This window comes from Mesoplodon densirostris, chromosome 11, assembly GCF_025265405.1.
Source record: "Mesoplodon densirostris isolate mMesDen1 chromosome 11, mMesDen1 primary haplotype, whole genome shotgun sequence".
NCBI classification, from domain to species: domain Eukaryota; kingdom Metazoa; phylum Chordata; class Mammalia; order Artiodactyla; family Ziphiidae; genus Mesoplodon; species Mesoplodon densirostris.
The window spans coordinates 37,499,892-37,515,268 of NC_082671.1; the positions used below are offsets into that span (position 1 = coordinate 37,499,892).

The following is a 15,377-nucleotide window of genomic DNA, read 5'->3' on the forward strand; positions in this document are numbered from 1 at the left end:
TGCCAAAATGCATCAGCTGGCCAGTATCTCTAAAGACCCTAAAATCCATAACTATATAAAAGATCCATCCAGGCTATGTGCTCGTTTCCTCCAAGATACCACATAACCTGAGCCCCTTGTGCCCTGACCTCCAGCCCCCTGCACCCTGACCTCTTAGCTCCCTCTGGCTCTTCTGTGCTTTCGTGATTTTCAAGGTGGGCTTGTCTTCCCCCTGTGCACTCCCCCACTCCCTTCCCCAACAGTGCAAGGTCAACAGGCTCTTCTATCTGCAGCACCTCTTAGGAAAAGTATGCAAGGCCTGGCCGCCGGCATGAGGTGCTCCCTGTGTTGCTCAAACAAAGCCAAACAGCTTGGTTTGAGCTGGAGCGTGGCACAGCCCTGTCACCTCCCGTCCCCTCAACCCTAGTAGGAGGGAGGATAGAAGCTGACTGTGGGATCCAGAGCCGACGAGGGCTGCTCGGGCATAAACAGACACCGAAGCTGCGTTTGTCCCCCTGGGGCTCTGGGGAACCCTGACTTCCACCCGGAGAGGGGTTCGGCTCGGCAAGGTGTCTTCCGAGCAACGATTTCTTTATGCGAGTGAAGGCACCTGAGTTCCAGTACTGTGTTAAAAGCGTCCTCCAGACCTGGCCAGAAGCCGCGTCACAAAGGTCTGCCTTCTGCCAGTCCAGAGGGGTTCTCGGCATTCGAACGTTCTCTAAGGAGACCAGCGGTACAGCTGCCTGGGACTATGGTTCTGACCCGGTTCACAGGAGGCTCGGTTATCCTCGCAACTAGCGTTTCTGCTGGGTCTGCGTCTTGGTTCCCCCTCCAGCCAGCTGCTTATGGACAGGGACATGCGCTCACCCCCGATGCCCCCTAGCTTCACTCACAGCAAGGGCTGCCTGCTGTGCATCCTGCTCTATGACCTGCTTCTGGCTGTGGCTGTCGGATGTCACTGTGAAGAGCAGGCCAGGGGCATGTCCTCACCTTTCAACGTGTCCCAGTTCCCACGAGGATGAGCAGACACTCTTCAACGTGGCACTTTCGGGGACAGACTGAGAAGAGTGGAAAACCGTTATCACTCACACCAGTCAGAACAACCATCATCAAAAAGTCGACAAACAGTAAATGCTGGAGAGGGTGTGGAGCAAAAGGAACCCTTTTGCACTGTTGGTGGGAATGTAAATTGATTCAGCCACTATGGAGAACAGTATGGAGGTTCCTTAGAAAACTAAAAATAGAACTACCATATGACCCAGCAATCCCACTACTGGGCATATACCCTGAGAAAACCATAATTGAAAAAGAGTCATGTACCACAGTGTTCACTGCAGCTCTATTTACAATAACCAGGACATGGAAGCAACCTAAGTGTCCATGGACAGATGAATGGATAAACAAGATGTGGCACATATATACGATGGAATATTACTCAGCCATAAAAAGAAACGAAACTGAACTATTTGTAGTGAGGTGGATGGACCTAGAGTCTGTCATACATAGTGAAGTAGGTCAGAAAGAGAAAAGTAGGCTAACACATATATATGGAATCTAAAAAAAAAATGGTTCTGAAGAACCTAGGGGCAGGACAGGAATAAAGACACAGACATAGAGAATGGACTTGAGGACACAGGGAGGGGGAAGGGTAAGCTGGGACGAAGTGGAGAGTGGCATGGACATATATACACTACCAAGTGAAAAATAGATAGCTAGTGGGAAGCAGCCACATAGCACAGGGAGATCAGCTCGGTGCTTTGTGACCACCTAGAGGGGTGGGATAGGGAGGGTGGGAGGGAGACGCAAGAGGGAGGAGATACGGGGATAAATGTATATTTATAGCTGATTCACTTTGTTATACAGCATAAGCTAACCCACCATTGCAGAGCAATTATACTCCAATAAAGATGTTGATAAAAAAAGAGGTACCCAAAGCGCCTGTGCTACCGCACCAGAACGGGCTGTGGAGCCGCTGGGCTGGGGCAGCCGAGGTCCAGAGAAGGGCGTCCCGGAAAGCTCCGCAAGAAGCAGGGAGGCCTTCATTCTAGCTCATCACACGCGGCGGTCACCACAGCGCGTCAGAGTGAAACCGGAGACGCGCGCGCTGCCACCTCGTCGCCTGTGACTTTTCTAAGTAGGCCGGAACTAGACGGGAACCCGCTGGTGGCGTCAGCTCCCGGGTCCTTTTCAGATAAAAGTACCTGCAGGAGTTGTCGCGAGGTTCCAGAGCTCAGTCACGGGCGCACTCGCAAAGGCCGCGCGAGTTTGCAAAGGGCTCTGGAGCTTCCGCGCTCCTTCCCAGGGCGCCTTGCGAGACCGGGGGAGGAGGTCCAACTAGAAGCCACGCCGCACGCAGTATCCCTGCGGCCCTCGGAAAAGCCGACGGGACTAGCGAGGCCTGTAGGGAGGAGAAAGAGAGAAATGGGAAGGCAAAGGCCCTAGAGCCAATGATGTCTGTATCAAGGTCTTTCCTCTCCTCACTTGGATATTTACTGCCTGGTGCTGGGCCCATCCTCCCATCAGTGATCATTGCTAAGGCTCACGGTTAATGGAAAACGTTAAGATGCTGTGCAGAACTGGCATGGGCCGATGTGTTTGTCATTTTCATGACCATAGTGACCCAAATGAGCCCCTCTTTGCTTCCAACCCTGAGGAGGTCCCACTTGACCTTGAGTCCAGAGAATTATTTTCACAGAGGACTCTCCCTAATTACAGGGCAGCTTTACTACATTTTATTAGGACTGCCATAACCATCCAAAAGGCACTAAAACTCCTAGGATAAAATTTACATTCTTTGTCTCTTGAAGATATATATCTTACCATGTCTTTGAAATGTAAACACCTCAGGAGGTGACTAAAACTCTTGCCCACAAACTCCTGAGACTGAAGCAAAGTGGACTAGATTTGGGACAAGTAGAAGGAGGCCTTTTAAAATACAAAATGCTATAAAAACTCTCTTGCCCAAAGTCTAGTCCACAGCCTCCTTAAGCTTACTTGTCAAGGACAAATATAAATCTTAAAAGTCTTCTCCACAAATGTTAGTATAAAGCTTTAGCCACTGCAGCAGGTAACCTTAAATTGTTCCATCTGCCAATTTGTATTTAACTATTATTTATAAACTAGTGAGTTTTATATCGTGCCTGATTCATGGCTAAAATCTTGGAACAGAAGTTATAGTGTCTCGTATCTGCCTGCATGTTTATGTATGTCTATGGATGTATATTTATGTGATTTTTTTTTTCTTTCTACCTGCAGATGACATTGCCAAAATTACTTTGTAAAAGAGCTCTACTTAATTGGCTTAAAAATAAGCACTATGAATTGAGTATTCCTAAAACTCAGAAATATAGAGACTAACCCAAATGTTTTTCAAGTTCACATGATCTGGAATAATCTTTGATAAATCTAATTTTTGTTTGGTTTAATTAAAATAGGTATTTCTTCAGAGTTGTCAGTATTAAATATAATTCAGATAAACAACTTTTATTCTACCTGGGTTTACTTGTCAAACAAATTCATGTTGACACAAAATTTGTCAGCAAGAAAAGTAACTCGGCATGATGGCTGACTTTGGCTACTGTCTAATGAAAGTTCCTTGATAGTCTAAACATCATTGTTGGGAGAAAATAATTTAGATATATGTAATTGGAATAAGACTGTAGGTCAACTTTTTAGCAATAATTATGTGCTATGGGATTTCTACTTAAAAATAGTTTCCCAAAGGAACTTCTCTGGTGGCATGGTGGTTAAGAATCCGCTTGCCAATACAGGGGACATGGGTTTGAGCCCTGGTCTGGGAAGATCCCACATGCCATGGAGCAACTACTGAGCCCACATGCCACAACTACTGAAGCCCGCTCACCTAGAGCCCGTGCTCCGCAGCAAGAGAAGCCACCACAATGAGAAGCCCGCGCACCGCAACGAAGAGTAGCACCTGCTCGCCGCGACTAGAGAAAGCCTGTGTGGCAACAAAGACCCAACGCAGCCAAAAATTAATTAATTAATTAATTTTTAAAAATACTTAAAAAGAAAATAGTTTCCCAAATCTCTTTGGTAACTTGAAACTTCAGAGTTTTGCTAAGTATAATGATGGGAATTCACTGAATGTCTAGATCATTTCCAAATAAGAGAAAATACTGAAACATTAATTGCTAACCAAGTCTAAGTTTATTTACTTTTGACCTCTTATTACAGAGGAACCAAAGATATTTGGGTCTGTTAGTAAACTTGGCTTCTGCCACATTGAAAAATTGTGTTATGAGGTAATGTGTGTTACTAGAAATTATGAAATGCATTCATAAATTTACCAATATAAAGAACACTGGTGTAACAGTCAGTTCACAATTGCTTCCTTCTTAGTTTTAGCTAGAAATTAACGTTTCTAAGGGTTAAGAATTCTAATTAACATATGTAATTAAAGCTGCTAGAAATAATGAGAGATACAACCCTATATGCAAGGAAAGTAGGATGTGTTTTGGCAAGAAAAGGTATGAAGTATGGAGATATATTTTTTAAGGAAAAAGAAAGTAAATTTGTCTTAAAAGTAAAACTTTATTTTAGAATGAGAAAGAGGAAAACAAAGGAAAAAATGGTATAGAAAGTTGGGAAGAAAGAGAGAGAATTTTACTTTGTGTGGTCAGGATGGCTAAAATGGAACGAATTTATTTTAAGGGTTTTAAAAAATAAGCTTTGATATCAATAGTGCACTTATGTAAAACTAAAACTTATTTTTCTTTCATCTGCTAAAAGTAGAAAGCTTTCTTGAACTATTGCACTTAATAAGATATTGTGAAATGTTTTTCTTCACCTTTTAAGTAATCTGGCTAGAAAGCAAAGATTTTGTGTTTTATGAAAAATTTCCTGTCTTCATGTTATCTTAATCAGGTCTTCGATTACTTAAGAAAACTGAATCTTCTCAATATTAAAAGAACTTAGTTTTGCTCACAACTATGTAATCTGCTGTAACTGTAATATTGTCTTTAATATTTTTTGTCCTTTTGGTTAAGTAGATAATTAAGTATTGTTTCATAATGACTGTGATCCTGTTTAGTTAGTCAAGTGTCCCCAACCTTTTGATATTTTTGACAAACTTCCCCAAATCAAATTTTAAGTGACATTTTTTGACCTGGAAGTAACTTTGGGATTTTACAGAGGACCTCTGGAACATCTCAAAAGATTTATTCTCTCTCCTTATAAAAAGTGAGACATTATAATAATTGGGCTTATTTGATATGTTAAATTACATGGGAATCATTGTCAAATAGGAAACAATGCTAAACCATCTTTATGGATATCCTTGTATAGATATATGTTATTAATATTAGTGTTCCAGAAATTATATGAAATTCCTAAAAATGTGATAGGTAATGGTATCAGTAATAATTCTAGTTATCATCTTAAAATGTTGTTTGTTACAGAAATAATCAGATTTCCTTGACAACTGCATTACAATGAACTCTCAGATCTTTAACAAAGGGCATATCAATAAGAATCTGTTTTCCTTGTAACAGGACACAATTGGAACCATTGATTATATTACCAAGGCTTTGACTAGAATGTCATATTTGAAAGAGAAATGCATAGACTCACATATGACCAGACAGCTTTAAGGAATGAAGGTTGACTTTATGGAGCCAATAAAGCCCCTTGGAAAAATTGGCCTGGTACCTTGTTTACATGGCTCCCAGTAGAGGTTACCAGGTGAGTAAGGAAGGTTACTTCCTGGCAGGTACAGGAACTTCAGAATATTTGGGGGAAACTCGAGAAGAGAGGAATTCATCCAAATCTCTAGATACTGCAGGCAAAGTTGATGGCAAGTTTTGGACTTTGTTTCCTAGCTAGAGAGGCTTTTAAAAGTTCTGTCTCAGATTTCTTATATATGATTCTAACAAAACAAACTTAAAAGAGCCTATATGGTCAATCACTATTCTTGCTGTATTTATGTAAATCATCAGGCCAAGTTTATTGAAACTAGACTGAATTTGCAAACAAATTAGTCTTACTATGGTTATCTTTGATAGAAATGGAGATGATTGTAGAGAGGAAAATTATGTTTCAATAGAAACATAATACATACTTGTGGGTATTAGATTCTAGTTCTGTTAATTGTCTTTCAGGTTTTTTTTTTCTACCTATAAACTGGACTGGATAATGAATTCTTCTTGTTTCTTCGAATATCTGGCTGCAACTCTCCAAACTAATGTTTCCAATTTTTCTCCGCCCTACTAATTTGGAATCATTGAGAACTAAAATTGGCTCTTTAGCTTGCATGGCTCCTTTACCCAGAGCCATGCAGGCTAAAGTGGGACAACTTTATATCAACTTCAGAGAAGTCACCTCATTCGTGTGTGGACAGTCTTCATGTCTATTGTTATGTGGGACACTCAAAAAGCCACCAGAGACATTCAAACTGCAAAACAGGAAGATCTATCAGATTGCCACTGTCTCCCCTCACGTCCTCTGAAGATGCTTCGAGCTCACCATCTGGAAGTCTTCTTGACCAACTGCCTTCAGAACTCAGTAACTGGGATTATAATCTCTTCCAATCATTAACTTTTGTGTGTTTTTTGTTTGTTTGTTTCCGTAGAAATGCCTCTTATTAAATACCTGATCCAAATACCTGCACCACATGGGCCTAACTTGGGAACCCACCTGCCTCACTGCTTTCTGAAATAAGACACAGCCCTTTAACTGAGCTGACCTATTCTCAGGACTCAGAGACTGGTTCAATGAGGTATGGAGCAATCTACCAACTCAGGACAGGTTCAAATCTATTTACACCAGATGGCCCAAGTTGTTAAAATATTCCACAATCTTACTAAATCTTTGAACAGATTCCCAGGGTCCCTGAGATCACTGACCTATTTTCATGGCTGGACCTTTCAAGTTTAGGACAATGGGTGCCTACAGGATTTCAGACTACTGCCTGTATAATTATTATATTTTTTGCTACTATAATCCTATTTACACATGCAATTTCTGTTTACAACATGCCCTATACCTGACTTTTAGCATATCAGCTATCTAGGCCATTAATGTCCTCATCACTGACTATGATGCCTTGGCATCACAGGGTGGATTGTAATATAAGCCCTGACAGTTGTCTTTTCTTTTGCGATGCAAATGCCTAATTTAAGCTTCCATTGCCAAGGCATCCACTTCAAAGAGGGCTGTCTTGAATAAACACATTGCCAGTTACCTGACTGAAGAGCCAGGACACATGCACTCTCCCTCCCTACCCCTACCCCCATGAGGCTCCTTTGCTTTAGAGATCCTGGTTGATTTAGATAACTGGCCAGCCACTTGGGCCACTTGTTTTTTCTTCCTTCTTCCAGCTTTGAATTCCAGCTCTTATGTTTTAAACTCGCCAATAAAGAGTGAGCCCATGAAGCCCTCGGGTTCTACCCTCAACCCCAATAAAGGCAGAACACCAGGCCCACGCTCACTCTCCCTCTACCTGCAGCCCCACTGTGTGTCCTACGGTGTGCCTGATATGCTCCAGGGCTTGTAAGTAATACACTTTTTAAAGTTTCCAGGTGATTATTGCTGACGGCGTCTTGCAACCATAATAATAACCACAAGGGTCTGGCCAGTAGTAACGTTGGTTTGGAAAAGGGCGATGTCTGTGGGAAGCACACCAGGGCCCAGGTAAGTGGCTCCAGGCATTTCCAGCCAATAACATTACCACTGATAGGCTGAGACCTGCACAAAACACTCTTTATGTTCCTTTCTAGTTATTTCTACACCTTTCTACTCCCTTAACTTGTCAGTACAGTGCTGAGGTTAAGTATTTAAAAATTACTAATTGACTTGTCCTGCTCTTTATTCCTGAAAATCTGTCTGGGTCCTGCCCAGTCTGGATGATAAGGGTGAGTGTGTGTTTGCTGGGAATGGTAGTGGTAGACACTGCAGGGAGGGGAATTGCAAACCTTGAAATAAGAATGAGGTTCTCTCGCATCCATAATCTGACAATTGTGTGGTTCTGTAACCAACCTAAACGTTGGCGAAAATCTCAGGTAGGCCTGAGGATCTGATTTGGTTCCTAAACCTCCAGTCACTATGGCCTTATCCTATCATGGTTCCATAAAAGCCCCTTACTCGCATGACAGATTTATAGAGCTGCTTGGTTTAGAACCTATAATCATCTTTGGCCAATCCCTTTCCAGGTTGGTCCAGGACAAGGCTAGCCTCTGGGAGATATTGGATGGGAAGAGTTCTTTCTAGACTATTCTTTTATGGCATGTGGCATTTTTTCAGGTCCTACATCAAAATGGTTAAGTTTCTATCAGTTATGTAATACACAATAAACACTGGTAAGAAGTCAGTACAGGATGCCTGTAAGCCTGTCCCAAGGCTTTTTTTAATACTAGCATCTTCTAGAAGTCATTTCATTGTTACGATATGGGTATTGATGGCAGTTTTCTGACAAAAAAGAGTCATGATTTGGGTACATGGCGCCTTTGTAAAAATCTCCTAATAGGTTAAAAAAAAATGATGATGATGGTGATGATGATGATGCATAAGGAAATGAAAGAAATGGGAAAGGTCATTATGTAAATTTATGCAATGAGATCTGTTCTCTAGTTCTTGGAATTTCTGAGATGAACCCTGCCATGGACATCCTGCAGTTCTAGAAAGGTATGGCGAGCACCACGGGGCAGCCCAAGGTCAACCCATAAATGCAAACAGGAGCTAAGGTGGTACTGCTTGATGAGAACCAGTTAGTCTTCTAGAACAAGGCAAATGGGCAATGAAGGACAGGAATAGCTGAAAGTCATGAAGCTTTGGGAAAACTGACCCACTTCTACAGAAAGACAACCAGTGATGACAAAATAAACCATTTTGGAGGGTCAGATAGAAATGCTTTTAGAATTAATGCTAAATGAAGTTTTCTCGCGGAAAGTTCCAAGACAGTGGTTCTCAAAGTTGAACAAACACCAGAATCACAAAGAGGGCTGCTAAAACATAAATCGATAAGGCCCTACCCCAGAATTTCTGATGCATTAAGTTTAAGAAAACTTATATTTGTAGCAAGTTTGCAGGTGATGCTGATGCCGCCGTCTGGGGACCACACTTTGAGAAGCACTGTTCTAAGGTACACTACATGAAATTGCTGGCCTGTGAATTTTAGGATCCCAGGAATATGACTTAAAGAAGTGGCTGAAAAACAAAAGTCCTCATCACTTCATTTCTCCTCCCAAAATAAACAAATCAACAAAATGAACCAAAAAATTAAACTCAAAAATTTCAATAACAAATAATACTATACCAAAACTCTTCTGTTAAGAGATATTTAAAGGTGAATCATCTGTGAGCAATGGCGAACCCATAACGTGTTTCCCTAGAGATGAGTCCTTGACAACAGTATGTCTCCTGTCAAATTATTTAACAGAAGCCTAGGCATCAGCATGGTATCATTCCTGCATTTTCACCTATAGCGTTATCATGATGCAACTTGCCAAAGTCCATGTCTTAAGCACAAAAACATATACAAGCTGCTGAAGATTCTGCTGAGATGAGGTGAAAGTAGAGTAATTCTGTAAATGTTTCCCTTCCCTCCAACCTTTCAGATCCCAGGAGGCCTCTCCTGGGGCCTGGGGTATGGGGAGTCGGACTAGACCCACTGTCAGAGCTCCAGCTTATAAAGTCCACACCAGATAAAAGGCCCTCTGTACAAACTACAGACATGTCAGCTGGGTGAGGAGGTAAACAGAGCAGCCTATGGCAAACTCCAGTGGATGGTCTGTGCATCTGTGCTAAAAATAAGAGAAGTCTTTAGGAATCAGAGAGGAAAACATTTTTATAAAGAGATTTTATTACATAATTTCTGTATACAATAGACATAGGAAAAGGGTTTTTAATGAAAATTCCATGTCATTTTTCAAAAGTTTTGAATTGCTTGGAGAAAAATTCTTACAAAGCTATCTAAGGCAAAAGTAGTATTTGACCTTCAGAACAAATGCTAATCCCTTTCATCATATTCCATATTTAAAGCAAGGCATTTTCAATTCAATTAACATGGAGAGGCTTTCAAATTGTTATGTCATTTACATTAAGAGTTTAAATTCATCTATAAAGTGAAAAGTTTAAACACATAGAAATGTTCTCTAATACAATATGTACTGTTGCTTTCTTCAGATCCATTCCACATGAGTGTATGGACGTACTTTTTTACACACCAGCAAAGAAACTTGCGTCTCCTAACGGCACAGTGAGGGCTGGAGTGCAGAGAGGGAGAGTCCCATGCGTTTCCCATGTTAAATGGCATAACTCCCACAGATCACATACACCTCGCCATATTGACTCAGTTCATTGCACTCCATATCCTGCAAAAATAAATCTAGTGCTCGACAGCTGACATTATTGCTCACTTACGTTTTAGTAATATATTTCTTTAACATAAGACAGAAATATACTGAAATTTGATACCACTTAAACTCAAAAGCAATCTGAAATTAAACCACATGATGCATACACCCACTTTCTTTTTGCCATGGATGTTGCGTTTTTCTTAAAGTTGATGCTGGAAAATGTGGTAGAAGAAAAACTGGCTTTCCTTGAACGAAGACTAAGCATTAGAAGAGGAGTTTTTGAGGGGAATGTTAAGCCCCACAATAAAAGTGGAGGAACAGTGAGAATCCAGAGTCTCTGGGGAGAGGGAGAAGCCCCCGTTTATCTTCCTTGTCTACCCCAACACTGTAGCTCATGTCCAGCAGACCCCGCAGCAGGCCACCGCCTAGAGCAGCAGTCACGTGAGCCCCCGAAGGATGGACCGCACACTGGGACAGGAATGTCCTGGGAGACCCACTTCTTTAGGGGTCCTTGGGTCGCTGGGAAATGTTGGGACTCCTTTGGTGAGGTCGGGAAAGACTTCTAGGATAGTCTGGACACCGAGGCTGCAAGGGTCTTAAATTCAACGTCTCACTTCTAGAGGGGAGTGAAACCTGTGAATTCCAGAGTGACCCCAGGGCCTGAGGTGACACATCTGGGAGCCAAGGGAAGAAGAGCATAGTGCATCTGGAATCTCAAAGGTGTGGCCCACATGACAATGAAGAGCCTCACCAGGAGGTATTTTGAGATACACAGAAGGATGTGGACATGACCACGCTGACATCGATTGATCACAACTTTTCATTTTAGTTTCTCATTATTTCTTGAAGATTGTCAGGTGTTCCTCTTTCTTATTTTGGTCTTGGTGCTTATAAGGAAAGATGTCAGTATTCATAAGCTCTCAAAGATTTACAAAAAAATTATTTTTAAAAAATTACACTTCAGGATTAGCATTCAAGGCTACAAACACAATATATATGTCATAAACCATACCTTCACGCCTGGCGGCCGCAATACCAATATATATCACCACTGCTCAGAGCTGTAGAAACCTTACGGTGCACAATCCCACCGTATGGATGGTGGGACATCCATCCCACCAGACTAAATGTTATACGGCAACTGAGCGGAGCTTCTTAGAGTAAAACCAGCCATACTGCTACAGAGAAAAATTTCTGGCTCTTGGCCCAACTGTTTCCATACCAATCAGCTAAGTCACCCTCCTCTCTGCTTCTTTCCATTTCAAATGCCTGGGCTTCGGCCTTTGAGGCAATTAGAACCAGATCAGTTTAATTTTACAACACTGATCTTCATTGTATAGCAATATAGTAATTTTCCCCTGAGAGTGTCAATTATTTTGCAAATATTCTAAGTCGTGTTTATACATAAAGAATAGGCATGGAGAGGCTAGACAGCTTGTCCCTCGTCACACAGCAGATTAGTGTCAAGGGTGGGATGTGAGCTCCTGGCTGTTTTTATTTTAAGCCCCAATGTCCTTCCAGAGGTCACCTTGCCCTGTGCACAGGTCCCCCGCCCTCCCCTCTGGGCTCCATTCCCTACTTGCTCTTCTTCAGAGCACTGGACATCTAGTACCCAGGCTTCCCCCTCAACCTTCTCTGCTCTCTCTTACTTCTGCTGCCTTGATGAAGTGTGCTGTCCCCAGTATTTTATTTTACACAGGGAATTCACCAAAATGCCCTTCCAGCCACAGTTGGTATGAGGTGTGGAGGGATAGACTTACAGAAGGCAATGGCAGGGACTCTGTGAATTTTGGACAAAACAGGGATCAACATTTTACGGTTATCTTACATTCCAATGTTTTCAACGAAAAATAAAAATAAAATAAAGGCCTAACCATGAGGTAATGTTTGCTTCTCTGCCACAACACTCAGCGTGCCCCCTCAGATCTGGCAACAATTTAACATAAGGAAAGACTTTAGACCCTCACACCCTTTTCGGGAGAATAAAGGACCTCAGCCCAAACTTTCCACAAAGCTGAGAAGTCTCACAAGACATCGCTCCACCCTTATCTTAGGTGGATCTGCACAAATGCCTCCAGGCCGTGTGTCTCGCAGGTCTCAACACCCTGCCCCACTGAGCCCTGGTCTCCGCACTGCAGAGGAGATCTTGATTTTCATGTCTGAAGACCAAGCACCTTCTGCCTATTAAGCAAGGAGAAAAAAAATCGAAAGAAGCTATGTAGGCGAAGAAAGTAATGCCAAATGCTATGTAAGTGGCTTGTGAAGAAGTTTCACAAAGCTACCTCTGAGGTTCACTAAAGATACAAACAGTTCCCGATCTAGTCAACAGCAAAATGCATTGATGGCCAGGGCCTCTGTTTAAGCAAAGGAAGAAAAATATCAGTAGCATAAAATTGCTCTTCTATTTTTGAAAAAATATATCTGAGATAGACGCTCTCGAATTCGTTTTAATAAGCTGTGCATTAAGTACACTTGTTTCCATCAACTCCTCTACAGCTCTGTCTTGTCGCCCTGGGCCGGGCTGCCCACTGCGCTGTCCCCACTGGCGTCGCTGATCTCTGCAGGTGTGAAAGACAAGGACGCAGAGTTTATGCAGTATCTTTTGCCAGTTGGACGAGGTCCGTCGTCAAAAATGTGCCCGAGGTGAGCACCGCACTGCAAGAGAAGGGCAAAATGTAAGTCAACAGCGTCTACAAAGCCGGCTTTGAGGGGAACTCACATTCAGCAGTTTAAATGGATGACCGGCCTGTAGAGAAATGATGGAAGCCATCATGGATGATTTCTAATCCGCCTGTCAATAGCTGCAAAGATGATTTCTGGCAGGTTTTGCACCACATGCTGAGAATAAAAAGCACTAGAATTGTGCATATCAGAAATCATTTAGGAGCCACTGTATCTTCTGATCTGTGAAGCCACTCAGCCAGCTGAAAAATGACTGCAGTAGTTTTATGAATTGAGTTGACCCTTTATCTGGACCTCTGGCACTGCTTTTGGCTTTGGATGGGTGGCTTTCAGATATGCAGAAGTCCACTGTAAAAGATACTGTTTAACCGGCCATGACGGAGGTGACGTTTGCTTTCATGGGCAGTAAAACTTAACATCAGACAAGCATTGGATGTTCTTGGAACGCAGCAAAGCAATAGCAAGACTCAACAGATTTATGTCACAGTCACCAAGACTGCAGTGGGGCACATGGAAACGTCACTAGTCCACGCAATCGGTTTTTCTGGCCTCCAACAGGTGGAGTGCCATGCGGGCTGCTTTACCTGCACAAACTGGGACATGTGGAGAAGGAATAAGCTGTCGAGCTCATTCCATGCTACTGACTATCCAAAAAGCTGGGGAAGGAGGAGAGGCAGAGAGTCCAGACAGAGGCAGAAGGAGGGATGGTTGGTTATGACGGTGTTAAGAGAAATCCAGCCCAGAGAAAGCATCTCCAAAAAGCCTGGCTCACTGACCAGAGCCCGCACTAACCAGTCTGCTGCTGGATTCGGCTCCAGGAGACATGAGCACAGGCCACACTTACCTGTCCCCCACCCTCCTCAGCAGGGACGGGGCTGAAGGGTATGGGGACGTTAGTGCTTCACATTCAAACAGGCTGCGAAAACACATCGTTCGTCGCATAACAAAGAAACCAAAGCTTGGGGCAAATGACCCCGTTCATTCATTTCACAAATATTTATGGAGCATCTGCTACATGCCAGGCACTGTCCCAGACTCTGGAGGTAGAGGCAGTAGCCTCATGGAGCTTACATTCCAGTGGGGGAGACAGACAATACAAAGGAAATATGGGACTGTAAAGCACAGTAGGTGGAAATAAATGCTAAGGAGCAAAACAAAAATGAAAACGAAAACCAGAAAGTGACACAGATTGTCAGGTTGGGGGCTGACATTTTTTAGGTAAGGTGGTTTTTTCCGGGCTGGCTTTGGGATAAGAACCTGGAGGAAGTGAAGGAGCGGATATCCAGGGGAGAGCATCTCAAGCAGATGGAGGAGTCAAGACTTAGGCAAGAAAGTGAGAGAAGAGACGTACAGATGGTTGATTAATTCTTCTCACTGTGCTTGTTTGGTGTATAAAACACTTACACATTGCAAGGAAGGAAAACAGGAGACGATGAGAGAGAAGTGAGGGATGGTGCTCATTACAGTGGAAAGAACCAGAATCTCAGTTTCCCCATAGAAAGTACTAAATTCAATTTTCGAGGGTTCTCTAGTTATTAATGAATAGCACAAATAGCAACTTCAACTATAGGGCACTTCCATGGTAAAAGTGCATTCTTATTTTTACTGCCAACATACTGTGTCAGCTTATTAAAGAACTAAAAATGAACCCTGAACTGATTTGATCTGTTGCCTGGAAAATATGAAACAGGCCTAAAAAACAAATCTTGCATTATTTTACCACATTTTATGCAGGTTTAGGTAATATCAAGGCTGACAGCTCAGATTGCTTTTCCTTTCTATAAACAATGGAGACCAAATTTTCAGGCATCAGCAGCTAAGATGCACCAGTAAAAATACACATGCTTACCCAACGGACACAGGAAAGCACCTACTTCTGCCTGCCAAAAGAGTCAGCGTGCAGGCCAACAGGAACTGGTGCTCTCGGTGACCAGTACGTGTGCACAATTATTGATCTCATGTGCAGCTCTGGCTCTTCAATCACCTGGCATCTGAGAGGTGGAGTTTTCACATAAAAGCCTCAGATAGTTTTTTTGGTTTTTCTTTTTTTTTAATGAGAGAATACAGCTCTCTGGGCAAAAATAAATGATACTGCCTTTATTAATCATCTTGAGCATATTTAGAAAACAGTTCTCTTTACCTTACTACAAAAATAAAGCATAGCAATGGTATACTTGAAGCCATTTTGTAGTATTAATTTCCCAAATCATTCATTTCCCAAAGCATTTTTTAAAAAGAATGAGGAATGCAAGGATTCTTCAATATACGCAAATCAATCAACGTGATACACCATATTAACAAACTGAAGGAGAAAAACCATATGATCATCTCAATAGATGCAGAGAAAGCTTTTGACAAAATTCAACACCCATTTATGATAAAAACCCTGCAGAAAGTAGGCATAGA

The 15,377-nt window shown here is 42.4% G+C and overlaps 1 protein-coding gene across 2 annotated transcripts in view; it reads right to left on the reverse strand.

The window, feature by feature from the left end:
• Positions 1 to 12,716: 12,716 nt before the first annotated feature.
• Positions 12,717 to 15,377, reverse strand: part of MSRB3 (methionine sulfoxide reductase B3) — a 156,565-nt gene continuing 153,904 nt past the window's right edge. For both annotated transcript variants that reach the window (XM_060112006.1, XM_060112007.1), the window contains one exon: positions 12,717 to 12,944. In XM_060112006.1, coding sequence (XP_059967989.1) covers positions 12,780 to 12,944 — 165 coding nt within the window. In that variant the 3' untranslated portion in view covers positions 12,717 to 12,779. The remainder of the gene's footprint in view (positions 12,945 to 15,377) is intronic.